The sequence below is a fragment of the Leuciscus leuciscus genome (assembly GCF_965113295.1).
Source record: "Leuciscus leuciscus genome assembly, chromosome: 3".
Taxonomy (NCBI): Eukaryota; Metazoa; Chordata; class Actinopteri; order Cypriniformes; family Leuciscidae; genus Leuciscus; species Leuciscus leuciscus.
This window is the reverse complement of record NC_138727.1, coordinates 31,388,229-31,412,081: the sequence shown is the minus strand read 5'-3', so window position 1 is coordinate 31,412,081 and position 23,853 is coordinate 31,388,229. Positions and strand designations below refer to the sequence as shown.

General features: G+C 38.5%; 2 protein-coding genes across 2 annotated transcripts in view; both read right to left on the bottom strand.

Moving 5' to 3' along the window:
• cnnm2b (cyclin and CBS domain divalent metal cation transport mediator 2b) overlaps positions 1-10,201 on the bottom strand; it is a 44,969-nt gene extending 34,768 nt beyond the window's left edge. The window contains exon 1 of the mRNA XM_082164019.1: positions 7,003-10,201. Within this exon, the coding sequence (XP_082020145.1) occupies positions 7,003-8,452 (1,450 nt within the window). The 5' untranslated portion in view covers positions 8,453-10,201. The remainder of the gene's footprint in view (positions 1-7,002) is intronic.
• A 134-nt stretch (positions 10,202-10,335) lies between these two features.
• Positions 10,336-22,713, bottom strand: as3mt (arsenite methyltransferase). The gene is made up of 11 exons (XM_082164048.1): positions 22,608-22,713; positions 22,360-22,396; positions 21,799-21,926; positions 21,075-21,225; positions 18,251-18,387; positions 17,872-17,941; positions 17,570-17,651; positions 17,297-17,428; positions 14,498-14,640; positions 13,763-13,894; positions 10,336-10,837 (listed from the first exon to the last, which is right to left on the bottom strand). Exons 1-11 carry the CDS (start codon positions 22,631-22,633, stop codon positions 10,733-10,735), a joined length of 1,143 nt encoding a protein of 380 aa, XP_082020174.1. The 5' UTR covers positions 22,634-22,713; the 3' UTR covers positions 10,336-10,732.
• Positions 22,714-23,853: the final 1,140 nt, after the last annotated feature.

Here is a 23,853-nt window from a genome sequence, read left to right as displayed (position 1 = left end):
CTTCAACATATGTCTTTCAAATTATAGCACTTTAGCAGTAGTAAAAAGCAGACATAAAACAAGTATCATACACCATGCAACTGAAAATATAATAGATGCAAGTAAGAGGCAGCCTGCTTCAGCCATGAATTTTTGGGCCTTGCATGACGTGCTGTTTAACGTGACTTAAGTTCAGTCATGTCTTTATCTGACACTAGCGCTGTATTTTATACTCCATGGAAGCACCCGTTTGGCATGGCTGTTTTTCCTCTCACTAAGAGAAGGAGAGAGAACTGCTTACCGCAATCAATGTTGCCAGCCAGAGCTCTTCTGGTTGGAAGACTTCCATGCCAAAGCATTAGGCAAGGGTTTGTGTCGCTTGTAATTTACGACATTGAGGGAAACGGGCAAAAGGACAATATGGGAGGGGGGTCGGGGGAGGGGGCATGGCACGGAAGCCTTGGGAATGCCAGGGGGTAGTTTTGAAACCCAAGTGGGTTCTGCAACTCTGAATGTGTTGTGAAGTAGATGGCAGAGAGAAAGAGGGAGAAAGGCAGAATAAAGAGTGTTTGGAAGAGAAGTGTTACATCGAATTTGCTTGATCTTTAATTACAGTAAAGCAGGAGAGCTGGATCCAGATTTTCTTTCCAAGAATTGAAGTACAGTGGCAGTCCTTAATTTAGGCAGAAGCTTAAAGGGAGTCTCAAAATACAGCATTAGTGGCATAATAGTACTCTGATATTCACAAAGATTAATGATGTGTGAAAACTAAAAAAAACTGTTAAAAGTACAAAAATAGCTACATAAAATCCATTTAAACTCTGAACATGAACAATCTGTCCTTCAAACTGCTCCAAACTCTCCTTAAATCTCCCAAAAATACTACAATCTGCAAATAATAACATCCAAAAAGTATTTTTGGAAAGTACATGTTTCCATTTGTATTTGTCTGGAAGGTTTCCAGTTTCCAAGCGGAGACAGATTAATGAGTGAGGAATGAATACAAGCAGACGTCTGAATCAGAGAACAATCTGATTGCATAATAGTCAGGAAAAATAAAAGGCCATTACTCAGCACTCAATATTTGATTTGACCAAGACTCAACCTGATTCTATTAGAAGTGATTTTGCCAAGCAACTTCTAAATAACTATTTCAAAACAGTGAGTAACACTGAGTAAAACATCAATATGCTTGTTATCTTTGTTAAAATGAACAAGACACAACAGAGGCTAGTAATGCTAGATCAGACAGACTTTGTTGAGGTACTGGCACTACTCAATTGTTTAACTAATCGCTTTTGAGGCCATTTCATGTTCATGTACCAGAATTTGAGGAATGTAGGCCATTTGAAAAGCCACGTCTTAGCATGCGCTTGAGCTGCACACGTGGAATGACAATGGAGAGCATGTTCAATAACATTTAACCCTAGTCCTGACATAATTGACTACTACTGCTGGTAGCTTGACATCACAACAGTACTTTAATTCTGAGAACGTTTATTTTTTCTTCCCTATTGTCACAAATATCTGAGTGAAAAGGCTTCTTGAATGAGAAAATGTAGGACAGGACTTGATTTTGCCCTTCGGCAATTGATTGGATTGCTGTGGTTTGCTATTGCTGTGATCTCATGTGAATGACAGGTTGTCCTGCCCTTTCGCCAGTAAGCACATCATCAGAGAAGAGACAGGATTTCGTTGTGGAAGGGAAGTTATTTTAATGGGGGTTATGCGCAACAAACTTTAGTATTCTGTAAAACGGGTTGAATAATTTTGGGTTCAGGTCTTTTGTATGTGCTTCGTTAAATATAGAGCTGTTACTCAAGATGCCTTCAAAGGAGTGAGCAAAGATGAGCATAACTAATTGAATATTATACTTACCGTACGGTTCGGGACGAATACATGTACCGTTACACCCCTAATATATATCATACCGCCCATCCCTAATCTAGGCCTTGGAATTGTGAGTCTGAGGGCGTTTTCATACTTGGTTTAGTTCGGAACGGGGCATGGTTTGCATTAAAAATTGGTAATGGCATGCGGACCAGGGTGTGCACCGATGTACCGAACCCGAGACTACCTAGAGGAGGTGGTTTGTGCCGCGATTTGCGTGAATGTGAAAGCAGGTGCACACTTGTTCAGAAAGTACTCTAAAGAAACCTGTGCATGCGTTTTAGGCGATTACGATGCATTTAGTTCAATAAAACACATAAGGAATGATAGTGTTGATGATTTGCCTCGGATACGAGCTAGAGTGAGCCTGCAGTGTATTTACGCATAAAGAGTGCAATCAAGGCAGCAAATTATTGGCAATCCACTTTTTGATCCTCAAAAGAGTCTGTTTGCAAGCAGCAGAAAATGCCTTCATGCGACACACATTCAGAGTGTCGTTTACTCAGCTGTGCATAGCACCACAAAAACCCCACAATATATTTGACCCGCGTTCTTTTTTCTATCATGCACAGTGCACGTTTGTGATGACGTAAGATGAACGCAAGTGCACCAGGGTTCGATAGAATAAAATTGAGAGTGAAACCAGACCAACACAGCTGGGGGCGCCGGGAACAATCACGCTCGGACACGGACTGCAGCAAAAGTGCCCAGAGTAGAAACGCCATAAGTGTGAAACCATAGTGTGTTCAAAGGGGGATCCCACACACTACATCCAGCAGAGTTCCTGCCAATATGACGCAACATAATCCCCACCAGCAAAAGCAAGTGTTACCAAGTACTGTATACGCTCCAACATCTCAGCAAAAATCATTACACTGATTGATTGCTCATCAGATGAACAATGTCAAAATTGAAGATGCGGGGTGCCACAAAAATGAATCTGATTTAATTCAAGAGGATGATATTTGGATTGAGCAGTGAAAGAAGGAGGGATGTCATCTATTATGAGACATAATGCAGCCATAACTAGGCCAAGTGAAGTAAAAAAGAATTCCCACGTTAAAACAAGAGGGAAAGGAGGTTGCTGAATCTGAATTAAGCATAGATTGGCCTACATTAGCAGGCGGGTGGATTGGTTCAATACGTGCAAGAACTCATGTGGAGGCCAACCACCTTCAGTGGCCCTGCGTTACAATAATAGTACTGTACTGTAAATGAACTACTGTGGTTTATGACATCTATAGATGTCACTACTGATAACATGACAGATGCAAACTAATATGTATGCAGGCTTTTTAAGGAGTATTGAACATTTGTGATATATTCTGAAGGTATAACAACATGAATATGAGATAAGATTAAGTAAGTCTCTTAATTACTGATTCCTATAATGGTAATGGCAAAAACATGATCGCAAAACACTTATTTTGGAGATACAGATGAGTGTGGAGTCACTGAAGGCCAAGAGTACATCTGCATGATTTAAAATGATAACAAATCTTCCTATCTCGCATAAATTAACAGATTGATCGCCTCAAGCGTGTGATAGCAATGCTGGCACTGAACCAAGTCATATTGGAGGGTTAGTGAGTTCAGGAGAGTTAGGCTCTGATTTCATGACCTTTGTCTTTACGTGCAGCTAAATGAGTTTGATGAGGTAAGTACTACAAAGAGGTCAGTAACCTTTCTGTACTAGATTAAGCACTAATTTAACTGACAAGATGTATGTTGAGGTATGATCAAGCACGATGAAAGCATCCAAGGGCTGGTCACTCAGGATGCGTACTTGCTTCCATTTGCACAGTTTTTTTTTAAAGCATGGACTAGATGAACGCCTTTGCCTGCTGCAATCAATCTTGTTGTTTTTCAGCATCTTGCGCCATTGAGCGTTGCATTTTTGTAAAGCTCTGTTAGGTAAAAGTTGCACTGTGTTCCATTCCTTTGGATTTTGAATGACCTCTAAATAATTTAAGTTCAGGGATCAACAATATGGATTTTTTTTTTTATGGCCAATTGGGCCAGTAGTTCAGATTTTTACTTGCCCAGCCACAAAATAATGATTTTTATGTTTAGCAAGCCACTTTTATTTTCTTATTTCTTTCATTATATATTGAAGGCAAAGCCAAAAATGTTGTTCCAAACATTGCGACATGTCGTTCCATATATAAACACACATACTTCGTATACATCACGTATGGTAAACAGAAACTGCACGCATCATGTGTTCGTTATGCTCTAGTCTAGAAAAAACCTTGTTGGTCCTCGTGCATCACACATGTTTGAGCATGTAATGTGGTCTATACGTGTGTGTCAATCATTGTTTAGATGTAAAAGCTTAAATTAAATCGGTTCATATAAAGCGATCATATCTCTTCACAAGACTTGGATTAAGCTGCTTGATTCCATTCATTTTATGATTACCTTTTTCAACATGAGAGTTTTTCAAAACAAAGAGTGCCTAAATTATGATATTTTCATTTTTGCATTTGTTCACTATTTTTTTTTTAAACAAAAATAATATATACCACAAGCTGAAAATTATAGTTATAAGTAATTTTTTTTTTTTGACAAATCCCCATATGTATTAATCTTGGTGACAAATTAGCAGAATTTGCGACAAAAATGTACAATACATTACAGAAAAAAGTTTGTATTGAACAAATTGATGTACAAGTTCAATAAATGCAAATTGTTCTATGCTGCATTGACAGTTTTCTCAACTGTCTCACCCTGACCCTTGATAGTGGGCAATCCTTATTGTTGAGCCCTTAAGTTATTTATAATTTATAATTACCCACAAATAAGAAAAAGAAACTCTGTTAAATATTCTTACAAATAAACTCACATACTAAGAGAGAAACACTAAATACCCACTCAACATGTAAGAATCTTTGCAGCAGCAGCAAATGCCTCCTGAACTGCACAGCTTTGGGTTAAGCCCAGATGATGAACAATGCCATTCTCATTAAACACAAAACTGCTGTTTGGCAGGGGTCCCTTTATGACACACTAATTATTTCAATCATAAAGGAGCTAGTCTGTAGCTCTAGGAATTTTAGGGCTGACCTTCAAGGTCATGATTGCAGTCAGAAGTCCTTCTCATTCGGACCCAGATTAGTTGACTATTATAAGACATCTGAGTCCAAGCATCATCTACCTCATGTTCAAATGCTATCATGTAAGTCGGCTGCAGAAATAATAAAAGCAACTTTTGCCACTCAAAAAGCAAAATAAAAGAGAAACAAATTACACTTTGGTGTGCTTGGCAGGAGTGATGTATTTTGTTCCTACTTTGGATGGCTGTGCAGCTCCACAAGAGGCATTAGATTAATTAACACTGACTTACAATACAAAGCACTAAGTTTGAACTGAGAGAGTGCCCAAACCACAGCCAGATTGACGTGAAACTTTGTGCCCACTCCCCTAATCAGTCATTAGAATACCTACAGCCAATCGTGAGTTTCCTCTGGCGAGAAGCCAAGAACAAAAGAGTCACAATCATAGCAAAGGTTGCTAAAATTCTTACTTTTGTGAGGCTGTGTATTCCTTTAGTGGCTAAGTCATGTCAAGGCTTTGATGCCTTTTCCCGCAAAAAAATAAAAAATAAATGTATTAATGCATTAGATGAACTACTATAGTTCATTTTTATATTAATTGTAAGCTGGTTTGACTTTAAATAAAACATCAGGTTTGCAGAGGTGTGGACAATGTCATAAGATTGTATGAGGCTGTGTCTAATGCACATATAATGCACATTGTGTGATAATGCACAACACAATTTGATAATGTAGGCAAATTGGTAATTACATTTAGCAAGTTTGGTCTGTACCAAAACTTGGATACTTGGATATCCAAAACTTGGATACAAAAATCATAGGGTATGATTCACACCATTAAACTTTAAATCTACTCTGTCTTTTTAAAATCTATATGGGGAATAAGCTATTAAATACTACAGTTTTCTTTTTCATAATGTATAAGAAATTTCTGTCTACTTAGAAAATTCCCATCAAGACTCACCATTTTACCACATAACACAAAATACAGATCATTGAACTGGCATGTTATTTCATGCATTATGAAGTATTACACCTAATAACCCCCCTGAGTCATCCTTTAGCAACTGTGAGTACACCTGCAGTGTATTTCCATTGCATCACTACATTCTCACCACTGCTGCAAGCATTAACCCTTAGCTATGTGAGGGCACATCGAGATACCGCACTTCCCTGCACTCAGGCACATTGTAATACGTTTGTAGGGTCCTGAGGGCAGCAAGTGAGGTCAAACAGGCCTAACTAGTTTTAAATAGTGCAGGAACACTCAAGAAAGAGCAAGCAATGGGTATGGAGAGGAAGTATTTAGCAAACTCTGAAATGGGATGACCATGAATGACAAACTAGACCTTAAATCTCAAAAGTTCACATTATTACTAGAACAAATTATTCCCAACAATGTAACACATATATATATATATATATATATATATATATATATATAGTGCAGAGTTGATAAGCTTTTTTATTCTTAAGTAAGCTAATCCAAGTTAAAAATTATCCCCCAAAAAATGCAATTACTGGAAGTTGCCGATTTTACTTAAAATCTTAAGGCATTTAAACTTAAGTTTTATCCCAATTTAGCGAGTTTAAATCATTATAGGTGATAAAAAGTGGGAAGACAGAGGACTGTATACAGGATAACGTGTGATTAAATAATGATGGGGGACATACCATAATAGCCTATACGTATGGTTTCACACAATCAAAACTAAATATCTGAGTACCTTCAAGTAAACTGAATGAATGGACTATGTAGGTTGCCTTCCAGGTCAATGTTTAAATACCTGAATAGACATATGTTGGACAAAACAACTAAAGAATAAAAAAATCTTATTTTTTGGAAGAAAAGGAAATGTGGAACCTGTAAATGAAAATCTAGTCGTGCGTAATACAGCCGGTGCGTAAAAGGCACGCGACTGCCTTGATATAAACATGATGCATGATAGTCTAGCTTTCATATGACAATAAAACCTATATGCAACGTAGAGTAGGCTTAAATAGTAGGAAAACACTCAATGCAACATTGTTTAAAGACACATCTTCAGCACATCTCTCAGCGCGAGCGCGTTCTCACCTTTCTTGAACTCCTCCAGCATCGCGTCGAGTTTAGTGTCGTTGAAGACGAAATGTAAGGGATGGCTGTAGAACTTCGTAATCGTCTTCAGCGGGGTGCAGTCGTCGGGGTCCACAAACGCAAGGTCCTTCACGAACAGCAAGTCCACGATGTTGGACCTGTCGCCCTCGAATACCGGAATGCGCGTGTAGCCGCTCTCCATGATCTCACTCATGGAGTTGAAGTCGAGCGTGGCGTCGCCGGCGATCATGAAGCAATCGCGCAACGGGGTCATCACATCTTCCACTGTCTTAGTCCTGAGCTCCAGCGCGCCCTGAATGATGTTTAACTCCTCTTTAACCAAGTCATTATAGGGATCCGTGACCCTCAGCATCTCCAAGAGCTTCTCTCGGTTGTACACGGTGCCAATCTCCTGTCCGAGGAGATAATCAAGCAGTTTACTTACCGGATAGGACGCAGGGAAAGTGAGCAGCATGAAGAATTTAGTCAAGAAGATTGTATTCGCACCCACAGCGAGACCGTGTCGTGAACATATAGCTTGAGGCACAATCTCCCCAAATATCACAATGCCAATGGTTGACATCACTACAGCTATCAATCCAGAACCGGCGATATCATCCAACAAAATGGTCAAGGTTGTGTTGACCAGAACATTCCCCAGAAGAAGCGAGCAAAGCAGGTAGTTTCCTTGACTCCTGACAGGTTCGATCTTCCTGGCGTAGTTCTTCTCTTTCTCCGTCCCGCAGTTCTGGACGATCTGGAGCTCCATGGGATCCAGCGCCATCAGACCCAAGTTCAAGCCGCTGAACATGCCCGAGAGGCAGAGCAACATGGAAATAAAGGTGACCTGAAGCCAGAAAGGGAGCAGAAACTTTCTCTCCTCCACCACGATCACTTTGGTGTCCTCTCCATCGTGATAGATCCACGTGGTCTCCGTCCACGGGTCGTGCATGCCAGCCACAGCAGGTGTGGAAGTGGCGATGCACAGGTAGTACGCTTTGCTCCTCTCAGTCTTTCGCAAAGGTTTGACCTCGATTTCCACGATGCCAGACGTCTTGCGGGTTAAAATGATGCTGGGTAAGATCAGAATATCTGAAGTCCTGATGCCACAGGGGTGCAAGCCCGACGTGTCCTCCTGACTCTTGTTGTCTCCTGAGGAGCTGTCGATGTTGCCAATCACTCGACTCCTCTCGTGTTCCGTAAAGGCGATTTTGGACCACGTCTCGTTGTTAATGTTCTGCCCGTACACCCTCAATCTCACCCGAGACCTCTCACTGACCCGCAAATAGCCCCTGTCCATGAAGGAAATGTCGTCCGTGTCCTCCAGTCTCAGCCCGATGATGACAGTCTCCTCTCCCCCTCCTTCCTTGCCACTTGTGGGAGTAATTAAATAACTGCTTGCAGTAAAGAAAATCAAAGTAAAGGCTCGGACCCGGCTAAGTGACGCCATTTTTTGAGGGGGTACTGGAACCGACTGTTGATAATGGACAGCCTCTTGAATGAAAGGGCTTTTAAAAATCAGAGCCAATCCGGCTTCATCTCCGCTGCGCGTCGCCTTGACTTGTGCATCAGGTCTCGCTGAGTCCCACTACGCGGCTGAAACTGATCACACTTCAGCGAGAGCAGCGCGAACTCGTGCCTCTACTGATGTCTCGGTGACAGGCGACCTGGGCAGCCAATCCGGTGGCGCAGCTGGACGTTGGGCGGGGCCTTCGCTGCCGAAACAGCCAATGAGCTCCGTAAACAGTCGCACTTAATGCAAACGAGCACATACAGAAGTTTCCTCGTGACTGTTTTTTGGTGTTTTGAGAAGGATATTTGGTGACAGCATTTTTGAATAATGCCAAGATACACTCAAGAAATGTAATAAATACCTAAACAAGATTTTAGAGAGTTTCTTCAACAGTAGACTTCATGGACAGCCTATAGGGACAACCTGGGGACTGATACATTCATAACATCACACTCACTAGATTGTTTAATTTACAGTCTATTTACAATGTCCAACAGTAATTTGGCATCACAAGAGAATTATGTCTTAATCATTTTACAAAAGGAAAATTTAATTAAATTGTGTCAGATAGTGCTGAAATGACAGTGGTGGGAATTACATTTTAAACGTTTTTAAAAATAAATGACATATCTTAAAGTAGCCTACCCTAAATTAAATTGCCTGAAATGATACACAATAAAATACATTTAAAACAGATATTTGCCTTGGTTTATCTTAGATCATCTCAAAAAACATCTTCACTTTTTCCTCCCAAGTAACCAGTATACAAAATATAGGCCTATATTTTATACAAAATAAAAAACAAATGTATACAACATTTTTGGTTGTGCTGGAAATTATGCCACAGTGAGGAACAGCATCATTTGTTTAACATCAAATGAAATTGTTGTATGATTGTTACATTTATGAAAGTATTACCATCTCCTATATTTTAGGGGGTTATTTCCTTAAAAAAAGTAAATAAATAAAAAATAAATAGAAAAGTGTAGACAGGAAAATATGGGTAAGAGGGGAAGTGGGATCACAGCATGTCCCAGGTTGGGCTCTCGGAGACCCATATATCCGAAACGTGCACAGCTGCACCACAGATCTTACAATTATTCATATCTTTATGTTGGATTGAAAGTTTGTGTCTGGGACAAGGGTGAAACAATAAAATCTATACAAAAATCATTTGAAGAGAAGCAAAAAGTTGAAAAACATTAGTTATAAACCCCCGAGACGAAAGTTCTCACAGTTGGAGAAACACCACAATGCAGACATTTTGAACAACGATTCAGTCCATGTCATCCTAAAGAACATTAACAAAGCTGTACATTTATTGTGATTACTCAAAAACTTATAATAGGTAACTATTTATCTTATATAGATAAGACAGGGATTAGAGGGATCTTAAGAAATGCAAGAGGTGCAAAACCTATGAAAGGATGTAAAAATAATCATGGACTCAGATCTCCGTACAGTGTGCATTTCATCATTATCAGGGCCAGAGATCAATCCAGACCAAAGGAGAGTTGATTGATTATGAACTATTTCACAATCCTAAAAATCTTCACAGGTGGTGAAACTTTACATATCCAGTAAATTAGAGAGAATTTTTAAAACTATGTTGGAAAAACGTTTTAATCTACAATGGAATTCTGTACAAGATTCCTTAAGTTTCTATAACCTCAAATTCCCAGCAAAGGGTTGACGTGTTCCCCCTTCTCACCTGAAAATCCTGACATTTTAAGGGATGGGGGCTAGATTTGTATTAAATAGAGGTGATTTTCATTTGAGAGACCATGAATATTCTCCAGCTGATAGTAATAGCCAGGCAGTCAGCTCAAACATTTTTATTACATCAGTGGGAAAAGGTGATTTTATTACAAAAGTTCAATAAACCATGAGTTTTCAGTTAGATTATATCTGGCAATACAATAAAGATACAATAAAGATTAAATCTGGCAGGTGAATGCTTAAGATTATGCAACTATATAGAGTTGTGTAATGTACACGATATTGCTATACATTAATCATTATGATTAAAAATGCATGCAAAACATTACACTATACTGATCATTGTCCAGGATTTTTGTTACCTTTTCACAAATTATGAGAAATGTTATATTGTGTACATATTTATTTATTTATTTTTACAAAATCACAGTTAAAAATTACAAACAATAATTTGTTCTTTTCAAATCATAAACAAGCAAAACTGATTTTAAATTAGATTCAGTTGCAGCATGATTCCTGGCCTGCACAGCACCCCCCAGTGGAAGCAGTTACACTCGCACTGGCCAACTGCTGGACCAGTTCAAAGGGATTCATTGACACTGCCTGAAGAGAGAGGAACATTCTCAGTGGTTGGAAGTACAGTATTTGCATTAATCATTATGGACAGCTATTTGGTTCCAAAGTACTCAATGACACAGAAGGAAAAGTTCAGAGAAAAATGATCTGTAAAATGTGTTTTAAAAACTATATATACCTCTTCAGGTTTATACTTGAAAATATATAACAAAATCACATTTGGGGGGCTAGAGCATCAAGAAGTTTGAAAACTCTGGGTCTAAAACAACAGAAACAGCATCAACCTGGGTGCAACACTTCCTTATTACACTTCCAAATCAGACAAAACCAGCACTAAAACAAAATAGAGCTAATACACGGTTACAAAAAAACAAAAAAAATTCTGCCTTTAATGTTTAAGTACTATCAACTTGGATGTTTAAGTAATTTCAACTTAAATTGCATTAAACTCACTTAAAAACAATGAGTTGAATCTTGCATTACTTATAAAAATTGCTTAACTTATTTTGATGTGTCAAAGCAAGTGCAAAAAACATATTGCCATTACTTATTGATCTTTTCTTTTTTTTGGGGGGGGGGTTTACAGTGGGCAAAGAACATACCCATGCCTTATTACAATGTAAATCTTGTTTTGGTTTACAATATTAAAAAAAGATTTGGATTATACAGCACTTATGACATATATCTCTGATATTTGGCAATGAGATTATATTTTAGGCTTTCTGTGTGAAAGTAAAAATCCACTGAAGCATGGCAAGAACCTTTTTAGCTCTTTAGAGGTTTAAGAAACTTTTAGATATTTTATGAATGAAACCAAAACAAAAAATGGAGTAAATCTGATCCAGGCACCAACAGTGATCATTAAACTGCCTGGAGGATGACCACCTTGCGTGTTGTTGTAAGTCGATTCTGGTCCTTTTTTGTGTTTGCAAAGACCAAATCACCACCAGCACTGATAAGATGGCATTCTTTGTTTGGAAGGGCGGACATTCCTCTGTGTTCAAGGCTTTGTGGTACAGATGGGTGACCTTGTGTTTAGAGCAACTGAAAGTCCAGAAATACTCACGGCAAAAGTTTTTTTATTTTCTTAAGGGTAAAAAGAAGTTTGAATTACTTTTCAGCAGTATACGACGCCACCCACACTGCTGAGAGCACGATTTAGAAGAATATGTGTTGCTCGCTTTCCTCTCAATAACAAAAACATGCAGCAAAAATGACAGCGGTGAGAATACAACAGATAAGAAAGCATCTGATCATAGCGAAGTCGATATGTTTGCACCAGCTCGGCAATTTGGCACTTTATACAATAGATTTCTTTAAAGGGTCATGAAACCCTAAACCAAATTTTCTGAGATTTGAACAGAGGTATGAGTGTTGAACATCACTGAAGACAATGTTAGCATCTGTTAGATTTAATAGTAGGGGGAAAATGGTAACATCTTTTTTTTTTTTTTTTTTTTCGGGTTTAAAATCTTCATCATGTCCACGTCACAGGCTGTGAGGTGGCAGAGCACTGTAGTACTTTGATGACTCATCGGTGTCTCATAATTAGTCATGAGACTGAGTTTTCTTATCCAATGAGAAGACACTTCCTCTTAATTATTCATGACACAACGTGGATCTTTCCAATGACAGACATGTCAAATGGCGCTTTTCCACTACACAGTACCAGCTCGCCTTGACTCGCCTCGACTCGACTTGACTCGCCTTTGTTTGGTTTTCCACTGTGTAAAAGTTGTACCTGTACCTGCTTCCAGGTACTTTTTTTCGTACCACCTCCGGCGAGGTTCTGAGCGAGCTGAGGCGATACTAAAATGTGACGTGAAAACACGGCAGACTGCTGATTGGTCAGAGAGAATCGTCACTATTCACTGCGTCATCATTGCACGCGCCAGACGGAGTAACCTGAATAAAAAACAGCAAAAACAAATACAAAAGCATCCAAAAACAGCATACACTCGATTTCCTCCATTGTCCTGTGTGTGTGGGTAGCGGGTGTGTGTCGCGTAGAAGATTAAGTCACGGCAGTTTCCTGTGGCGTCGCTATGACGACCAGGTACTATTGTGGAGGTACTATCTGCAATGGAAAACGGAGCGAAAAGCGAGCTGAGCCGAGACAAGTCGGTTGGTTGGCCATTAACCACGGACACACACTATGTGTGTGTAGCAAGCATTTTTCTGGAGAATGGTGGACTTCGGCCTTGTTCACCAATGCAGGTTGCGTCTTGCGAGTGATGCAGTACCAAGTCCCTTGGACTTTTCTATCCCTTCAGAAGTGTGTGTGTGTGTGTGTGTGTGTCTAAAATGTAACCCTGACCGTTTTACTTGCCTTTTGTTAAATAAGCACTCCTTATTAAAATTTAGTTATTTCAATAATACCTCAATTGTACGGAACGTATGCTTAATTCGTGCAAATTTCTGTCACTGTCCATCTTTACTATGGGGGTTCAGGGGGCGTGTAGATCTAGGCTATGTACGGAACTTTTTTGTATTTATTATTTATTATTAAGTATTTTTTATTATAAATGTATTATTTTCAAATATATGCATTTATAGTGTGTATATAAACAAATATATATTTTATAATGACATTATAATTACACATGTACATTAATATGTTTTAAATACAATTGCGATTGCTGTAGGCTAATAGATGTAGAACGGCATTCAGTTACTTTTGAAAGGACAAAAATAAGGTGTCAGTGTATTTCATTAGACTTTAACTTTGCCAGCAATAAAAAAATCTAGCATTTCCTCACGTTTTACTACTGATTTTTAGTGACAGTCGATATTCATGTGCCACTGGCCGATGTCAGTTTTAAAATTTATTTTACAACTGTAACTCAAATGGATCATTATAATATTGGATGTAGAGGTGTGATATACTATTAAGTGCATTGCTGATAAATGGAGGCCAAGAAAATGAGGCATGGTAGGAAATGAGTCAATTACCTTGGGTTTGTCCCAGCATCCTCCAGAGCTGGAGGTGTTCACATCCTGAGGCTGAAATGTGAATTCTTCAGCAAATCTGGAGTTACTCAAGAGACTGGCCACATCACCATCCACCTCCATCACTTTATCAACCTAGACAAAGACCCAGAATTGTCTTGATTATGATTGGTCACAAAATACAAGTTTTCCAAAGTTTAAGATCAGTAAAATTATTTCAGAATTCTCTGAAGAATAGAAGGTTCAAAAAGTTCAACTTTACTGCCACTTTTGTGTTTAATTATTCAATTTGTCCTTGCTGAATAATCATTAAATTCATCCTTGCTGCATAACTACTCATTTCTTTGAAAAACAATTCTACCGAACCAAAACTTTTGAACGGTAAAATGTCTTATGTAACACATTTAACTTAATAATGACATGTGTAGCATTTATATGCATATCATTTTCATATATTATTACCATATGACCAACAAAGTAAAATCTAGGAATATAAGAAATAGTTAAGATATTTTTTTAAGCTCACACTTACATGACACTTATTTTCCAAACAACATGATAGTGACATATTGTCAAGATTCAAACAACTAATCCATGGATGTAACTATAACATTATAGTTAAAATATTAATAATTACTAATGGGACAAAGAAGAGAAAGAATGTGCAGGATCTGATATGGGTTATGAGCTCTGGTGAATAAGTAGTTCAATTCTGATGAACTGGATGTAACTACATACCTTAAAAGTAAACTGGGCATCAAACTCAAAGCTTTCCTCCACACCTGTAATGTCTCCATTGTACATGACCAGACAGGACCTCTTCTTTGAACCTTTTGGCAACTTGAAGAGCCGGTATGTGGCAGACACAAATTTGTAGTCACCTAAACAAATTTTACAGTTCAAAATGAAATTATGAATATCCTAACATTTCATAAATGTGACAAAGATGACAAAGGTTTAACTTCATGCAAATGCAGAATGACTTAATGTAATGACTACCAATGGGAGACAAGAGATCAGATGATCAGCCTCCTGTCTACTACTGTAATAAAGTGTCAGCAAGATGGAAATTGCAATTTTTTCTCTGAGCATGTACTGGGACAATAGAAACAAAATTATGCTTGGAATATGTGTCTGAGATTGTGTGCTGCATGTTTGACAATTAATTGTGTGTTTGTGTGTGTGTTGTGTTGTGTTGTGCTGTGCTGTGCTGTGCTGTGCTGTGCTGTGCTGTGCTGGGTAGTGTTGTGCTGTGCTGTGCTGTGCTGTGCTGGGTTGTGCTGGGTTGTGCTGTGCTGTGCTGTGCTGTGCTGGGTTGTGCTGGGTTGTGCTGTGCTGTGCTGTGCTGTGCTGGGTTGTGCTGTGCTGTGCTGGGTTGTGTTGTGTTGTGCTGTGCTGTGCTGTGCTGTGCTGGGTTGTGCTGTGCTGTGCTGTGCTGTGCTGTGCTGTGCTGTGCTGTGCTGTGCTGGGTTGTGCTGTGCTGTGCTGTGCTGTGCTGTGCTGGGTTGTGCTGTGCTGTGCTGTGCTGGGTTGTGCTGTGCTGTGCTGTGCTGGGTTGTGTTGTGCTGTGCTGTGCTGTGCTGTGCTGTGCTGGGTTGTGCTGTGCTGTGCTGTGCTGTGCTGGGTTGTGTTGTGCTGTGCTGTGCTGTGCTGTGCTGGGTTGTGTTGTGCTGTGCTGTGCTGTGCTGGGTTGTGCTGTGCTGTGCTGTGCTGTGCTGTGCTGGGTTGTGTTGTGCTGTGCTGTGCTGTGCTGTGCTGTGCTGTGCTGTGCTGTGCTGGGTTGTGCTGTGCTGGGTTGTGCTGTGCTGGGTTGTGCTGTGCTGTGCTGTGCTGTGCTGTGCTGGGTTGTGCTGGGTTGTGCTGTGCTGTGCTGGGTTGTGTTGTGCTGTGCTGTGCTGGGTTGTGCTGTGCTGTGCTGTGCTGTGCTGTGCTGTGCTGTGCTGGGTTGTGTTGTGTTGTGCTGTGCTGTGCTGTGCTGGGTTGTGCTGTGCTGTGCTGTGCTGTGCTGTGCTGTGCTGGGTTGGGTTGTGTTGTGCTGTGCTGTGCTGTGCTGGGTTGTGTTGTGCTGTGCTGTGCTGTGCTGGGTTGTGCTGTGCTGTGCTGTGCTGTGCTGTGCTGTGCTGGGTTGTGCTGTGCTGTGCTGTGCTGGGTTGTGCTGTGCTGTGCTGGGTTGTGTTGTGCTGTGCTGGGTTGTGCTGTGCTGTGCTGTGCTGGGTTGTGTTGTGCTGTGCTGTGCTGTGCTGTGCTGTGCTGGGTTGTGCTGTGCTGTGCTGTGCTGTGCTGGGTTGTGCTGTGCTGTGCTGTGCTGTGCTGTGCTGTGCTGTGCTGGGTTGTGCTGTGCTGTGCTGTGCTGTGCTGGGTTGTGTTGTGCTGTGCTGTGCTGTGCTGTGCTGTGTTGTGCTGTGCTGTGCTGTGTTGTGCTGTGCTGTGCTGTGCTGTGCTGTGTTGTGCTGTGCTGTGCTGTGCTGTGCTGTGCTGGGTTGTGTTGTGTTGTGCTGTGCTGTGCTGGGTTGTGTTGTGCTGTGCTGTGCTGTGCTGTGCTGTGTTGTGTTGTGTTGTGCTGTGCTGTGCTGTGCTGTGCTGTGCTGTGCTGTGTTGTGTTGTGTTGTGTTGTGTTGTGTTGTGTTGTATGTGCATCCTGATAAACCTTACAATATGGGGATAAAATGTCCCCACAATGATGGCAATATCCGAAACATTTTTTGGTCCCAATGAGTTAAACAGCAAGTGATGTTTCTTGAATATTTAAAATTCAGAAAGTTTTCTGTGATAGGTAGGTTTAGGGGTATAATACAGTTTGTACAGTATAAAAATAATTGTGTCAATGTACAGTCCCTATAAAACATGAAAACACAACGTGTGTGTGTGTGTGTGTGTGTGTGTGTGTGTGTGTGTGTGTGTGTGTGTGTGTGTGTGTGTGTGTGTGTGTGTGTGTGTGTGTGTGTACACAGATAGACAAAGATTCATCTTTGTTATGATGCATTATGCACTAGCGCAATTTATAAACAACTTTTTTCCTCCAACATGTTCAGTATTACTACAAATCATCCAAAATGTTAAATGCATCAGTTATACATATATACTTTATATATAATTGTAAGATTGGTAAATAAATGTACAGCACTTGCGCATATCACTTAATAGTAGAACTTAATATTTCTACACACAAGAATGTTTGTGGCATAAAAACCTAATAAAAATGTCTTGGTATTAATACATGCAGTACATATGTGGTAACTGTGGTAAAAGAGTAATAATTTCCTCTAGATTGCTGCCTTAACCAATATCACACGAGTAAGAGTGTTGTTGGACTGAAGATCAGCATGGCTGTGATTGAGCCTTAAAGGGACAGTTCATTCAAAAATGAAAATTTACTAATGTCGTTCTAAACTGTATGACTTTCTTATCTCTGTGGAACACAAAAGAAGTTTTTGGCAAAATGTCTATTCGTTTTTGTTTTTTTGCAGAACAGACTTGAGCCAATTAATTTTTGATTACCATTACAAGGTGGCATATTTCACCATTTTAATGTCTCACCAAGAAGTTTCTCTAGTTCCTTGTTGCCCACAGTGATGATACTAGCAGTAACCAGTCTGGGTTTGCAGAACCCAACCTCTTCAGCCAGTCGTATCAGGTCTTCCCACCACAATGCTCCACTCAGGCACTCGCCTGATCAACATATGCAAATAAGCCTATATCAGTGTCAGGTTTCATTTGTTATGTTTAACACAGTTCCACAACTAAAGTTAAACTATACCTTGTAACAATTAGAAAGAAAATAGGCTAATTAGGATCAATGTATTTTCTTACCCCATAACACGTTGTTGGCCTTGAGGTCTTCTGGGATTCTAGCATCACTATAAACATCACTAAAGTACAATTCCCCTCCATCCTAAAAACAAAGAAAATTTAAATCCTTTTTGTTTGTTAATGAGCTAAATATACAAAAATGTCCAATGTTATTTCAAATATTCAAATTAATGCTTCGTATAACTGTTGTAATTTGTATAGTATCCGAGTGTCAGGGATGGGGGAAAAATACAACTGAAAAATTAAGTAATTGAATTCTGAAATGACTCAAAATCACTGGTGCGAGTATGAAATAGAGTTACCTTTAGCACACGGTAAGCCTCCCTCAGGACACTGGTTTTATCTGGGGACAGGTTCACCACACAGTTTGATCTTTTGAAAGAAAATAACAAAAACAGCCAATTAATTGGCTATTTATGCAAGCTAGTAGTGGAAACTGAACAGACTGAAACCTGTTGAAGAGAATAGTCTCAAGTCAGAAAATAAAACTTTTTTCTTCATGTTAAAGTCACCATTAAATCAAAAAGGACATATCTGTTTGTTTTAGTATTTATTATGAATTTTTTTTTTTTTTTTCATGTGCCACACTCGGATGTACTCCACGATAGGGATGAAAATACAACCGCAACTTCCATTTTATGGTGACTTTAAGGCTACTATTTTGAAACTTTGAAAGCTTACATGATGATATCATATGATTTCTCCTCTAGACCTGCTTCAGCCAAGGCCTCAATGTAACCACAAACAAAATTCACATTTGGCTTTTTGTAACCAAATCTTTGCATGTGGTAGTCAATGTACTTCTGGGCCACCTCAAGCTGCAAAAAAAACAACAAAAAAAAACAAGTGTAGCTCACATATACTGTTTTTTTTTATTTTTATTAAGACTGTCACCCCCGGTTTCACAGACAAGGCTTAAGCTAGTCCCAGGCTAAAATGCATGTTTGAGCTGTTTTAACTGAAAGCAACCTGCACTGACATATCTTAAAGTCCCCCTGTAGTCAATAATTGTATCCCTTCAAGCTCATCTTTGATTACCAAAATTACATTTAAATGATTTTTCCTTAAAAAAAAAAAAAAAAATTCATGCCTTAAAGGTGAACTAAGTAACTTTTTTTACCTTAACTGAACAGCTTCGGAGTCATTGGAATGGTTATATTACTTATTTCGGGTTGAATGGTGGTCGTTTCGCACCCCCCTGGTGCCCGTGAGCGGAAAATACGCACTTGCAACTTTGAGCCGGCGGGCCGCCGGCCGGCGCGTCAGGAAGTCTCGCGTGATATCAGGTCTCGCGATGTAAACAATTGCTTTACGGCCAAAAGAAATCTGCTAAAATGCTGTCATTATTGCGCTCCCTCACGCTGTCCGAACCCGAATGAAGACGACGTTTTAAAGAACGTCCCATCTGCTTTGATGTCGTTGATCTATAGCCTCTGGTGTCTGAGAATCACCAACGAGTTTTTACGACAGTGTTGTCAAATATCTATTCCGAAGCTGTGGGGGGAGCTCTAGAGAGAAACCTGCGAGCAAAAAGTGAGAATACAGCGAAGAAGTCCCGAAGTTACTGAGTGCTGCTTTAAAGTAGCTTGAATGTAACTCTACACACTTGTCTCATTTAGTATATGCGATATGCAAATTAGCCCAGCCTCCACTCACTCACTCACTCACTCACACCAGTGGCCAGTTGCATAAACTGTTAAGACTAGTCTTACAAGTTAGTCATCCAATTTTATTCTTTAAAACTATTAATAACTTTTTAAAGTCAGTAACATAAAAACGTAGATTGGTCTTATTTGACACCGAACAGTAAGACTGATTACCCCTAACTAACTTCTATTTGATCATACTAGTTCTTAAGACACAGTCTTAACATAATGGCTATGTTTATGCAACTGGCCCCAGCTCAGAGATTCACTCGTTGACGATCACGTTGACTCGTTAACAAGGTAGTTTGTGATGTCAGAAACACCAGCGATTTCAAACAGTTTTTGACACTGTCTTTGGTTAACCTCAGTTTTAAGAAGAAAATGCTCAGCAATGGTGTTGACTTATATATTATATTATATTATATTATATTAAAAACACCACATAGACATATAAACAACATTAAAAGCATGATTTTCACCACAGGGGGACTCTACCCTGTCTTTGAAACCGGGCCTTTATCTATTAAAATACTTAAACACTATTAAGGCCTGTTCACACATAAAACGATAACTATAAAGTTAATAAACATAACGGTAACACTTTATAATAACGTTCAGTTGTAAGTCATTTATAAGTGGTTAGTTAATGATGAACTAATCATTTACATTCATAAATGATTAGCAAGTGATGTACTAACATTTTATGTATGTTTGTAAATTCCGTTACAAGTCATTTACAAGTGATTAGTAAATGATTAACTAATTATTTACGAAACATCACTATGCGTTCATAAATGATTAATAAGTGATATGTTAATTATTACACATCATTCTAGATAACATTCGTAGATCTTATGCCTAATTGATTCTTGAAGTGGTAATCTACGAATGAGGTGTAATACATTTACAAGTGATGAATAGTTTACACTTTAGATTAGGGGACGCAGAAAGTGTTGTAAATGATTTATTCATGCGTTCACACATCATCTATAACAGGTGTTGAACACTGTAGTGTGCACTGTAGTGTAAGTGCAGATTGATGAGGGTATAGACAGCTGTCTTCTCTGAAACACATGGAGTCTTTAACCACTGTGCACCAAAACAGTGAGCAAAACATAAAAATAAAAAAAAGGTAACATTATTTATTAAACATTTATGAAACGCATAGTGATGTTTTGTAAATTATTAGTTAATAATTAACTAATCAATTGTAAATGACTTATAACTGAATCTACAAAACATACATAAAATAATGAACATATTACTTATTATTCATTTATGAACGCATAGTCATGTTTCATAAATGATTAGTTAATCATTTACTAATCACTTGTAAATGACTTGTAACGGGATTTACAAAACAGACATAAAATGTTAGTATATCACTTGCTAATCATTTATGAATGTTTTGTAAATGATTAGTTCATCATTAACTAACCACTTATAAATGACTTACAACTGAACGTTATTATAAAGTGTTACCAATGCTGGAGCTCTTTAAATTAAAGCAGGGTGGATTCTGATTGGCTGTCAGTGTTTTTGACATTGACTTCCTCTATCGTTACCGTTCCTCTGTGCCATTGTCATTATAGTTGTGGTGTGGACTCTGCAATGCTTTTACTTATTTATGCTTTTATTTAGAATGATTTTTAAAACTATATCTTTATCATTATAGTTATCGTCCTTGGTGCGAACAGGCCTTTAATCTCCTAAATGGTTTGGGGAAGACTAAAAAAGGTTTTGTTTTTTAAATTGAAAGGAACTGAAACATGAAACAAGCACAAAATTACTTATTTACTAACTGTGCACATTATTATTCAAAACCCTGTAACCCTAATCTGCAGTTTCAGGAAATTGACCTGATCTTCAGTCATGTCGATGCCTGTGACATGTCCCTTCTCTCCTACGAGCTGGCTGAGCATGTAGCAATCCCGTCCACTCCCACAGCCGAGATCAAGCACCCTGAAGCCCTCCAGACACTCAGGGACCACCAGACCACAGCCATAGTACCTGAGAGGACGGAAACAAGTTATACTGCCACCAAGGGCTAAGCATTGAAACATGGTGAAAGGCTAGATATAAAAATGAAAAAAAAAAAAAAAAAAAACGTCAGAAGTATCCTCAGAATAAAGTAGTATAACTGTTATATATATATATATATATATATATATATATATATATATATATATATATATATACATAAATGCATACACACACACACACACATATATACCTTTACCTTGGTGAAAACACTAAAACATATGTCACCTGTTTTCACCAAGGCTGGATTTGTTTGATTAAAAAAAAAAATATCATATATTAAAATCAGTAATATTATGAACTGTTATTCCAATTTAATCTAACTATTTTCTATTTTAATAGGATGTCACATGATCCGTCAGAAATCATCATGGCATGCTTTGATGCTTAAGTAACATGTCTTCATATAATCAATGTTGAAACGTTTTGTGCAAACCATGATACCTTTATCATGATACCTGCACATAACCTTTCTTTCAGGATTTTTGGATGATTAGAAAAAATATATATAGCCTGTGTTGCATCAACACAACACAACCTCACTTTGCAACGACATCTGGATGGATCCCAGCTATCGCTTTTCTCACATATGCAGGGACAGACTTGGCAGATGGCACACAGGCATTGCTTTTCAGGTCAGATGTCTTCTTCAGTGTCTTTCCATAATACTCCTGTATTAATGGTGAGTAGGTGTCAATTAGCCGCGATGTGAGATGCAAAATATATACACCCATACATACACATACATAATACATACATACACACATGTATATGTGTGTGTGTGTGTGTGTGTGTGTGTGTGTGTGTGTGTGTGTGTGTGTGTGTGTGTGTGTGTGTCAAACGTCGATTCTAGTGAGCCACAGTCCTGCAGAGCTTTGCTCAACCCTTATCAAACACACCTGAGCAAGATAATCAAGGTCTAAAGGGCTTTTATCAGAGTTGGAGAAAAACTCTGCAGGACTGTGGCTCTCCAGGACCGACGTTCGCCTCCCCTGGTACACACACACATACAGTAGGCTACATACATTTTTTTTTTTTTTAGTTTAACAGCCCTTTAAAGTCAACAACAGAGTTTCGTCTTTTAACGTTTGGAGAAATACATACCTTCACCTCATTGTAGACACTTGTAACAGCCTTGTTACTGTGAACAATAATAAGAAACTTTACTGAGACTAATTTGTTACAGACTATGTTGTTGCTTATGCTACACTGGACGACTCGCAAAGACTTTCTGTCACTATGTAATATCTATTTTGTTTTTGTTATTACAAAATGAAAGTTCATACTTTGCCATCTTGAATGATACTACAAATCACATGTAAAATATTTGAGTAACCTAACAAAAAACGTACCTGGCTGCTGTAGGTGCGTCTGCCATGATTATATGCGAAAATGTGTTTTGGTCTTTCTAGGTTTCGGTAGTTTGAGAGGTTCAGCCAATCAGTGAGCAGTATGCTGTAGCCACCACTTTGTCATGCAGCAGGAGAGTGATAAACGACTGTCATGATGATGATGCAGTGCCCGAGTAAATTATTAATAATAATGTGATTAAGAAGACTGATATGGTTTTATTTACACTAAAGTCGATATTAACCCGGTACTAACCCCTAAAAGGGGTATAAAAAAACAAAACAATACAGACACATGAGAAAATTTATTTATTACTATTTTCCATCTTATTAGGACATTTTTTATTTTTTTATTATTTTTTTTTATGTTTGTATCCCCCAGGACACGTCGTGTTACATTTTGGCCAACTTTTTAAACAATGTATTCCCTCATAACTTAAACTAAACATTCTTTATAAAATGTTGAACAGTAAGTATAATGCTTATTTATCAATATATTAGCCTAGGCTACTGTATAATTTGCAAATGTCTAGGGCCTATAAATTATCCACTACGACCAAAACTTTGCTGAAAAACTTGTTGTACATAATATAATCTTCATGCATTCTGTCCTCTGATTGATAGTTCATCCTTTTTTAGCAGGTAAAGTCTTTTTTGCTCAGAAATCATAAAGTAAATGTAAGATGAACAAGCAACTTGGGTTTAAGTGATCATTCATACATCATTTTATAATGTAAAAAAAAAAAAAAAGGCTTTTGGGGAACATTTATTTGTCCATCTCTCAATTATCATTGATAATTCCAGGCAGCGAAGTTGCGTCTGAATTTGTGTCAAGTTTTTGACAATTTCACATGTGAGTTCCAAATGTAGTAACAAAAGATGAAATGGAATGTTAATAAAGCTTTTTAATTTTTTTTGAAACAAAGAGCTTTTCAGTACTTTACAGCTAGTGAAAATGCATTTGAATGAATGTGAAGTTTAAGGCAATTTGCCCAAATAGGACAAAGTCAGTTATAAATGACGGCACCCTAAAAAAAGGTCAGATCATATTTAGAAAACTAATTTTGAAAAATGATTTTAGCCTTAAATGATGTAAAATATAGTCTTTTTTTTTCTAGCTGGGATTTCATAATTAGTCCCATAGAGGGTTAAATCAAATGATTTATGTTAATGTATTTATTAATATTGTTTAAATGATAAAACTCAAAAGAAGAATACCTTCTCCCAAAAACGTGTATCATGAAATAAT

Excerpts from the sequence above, each read along its gene's own strand:
- as3mt (XM_082164048.1), bottom strand. The coding sequence starts at position 22,633 with ATGGCAGACGCACCTACAGCAGCCAG. Across the intron at positions 17,652-17,871 it reads AGGCTTACCGTGTGCTAAAG|GATGGAGGGGAATTGTACTT; the intron begins GTAACTCTATTT and ends CTTTGTTTTTAG. Across the intron at positions 14,641-17,296 it reads GGAACTAGAGAAACTTCTTG|GTGACTACAAATTTGTGTCT; the intron begins GTGAGACATTAA and ends AAATTTGTTTAG.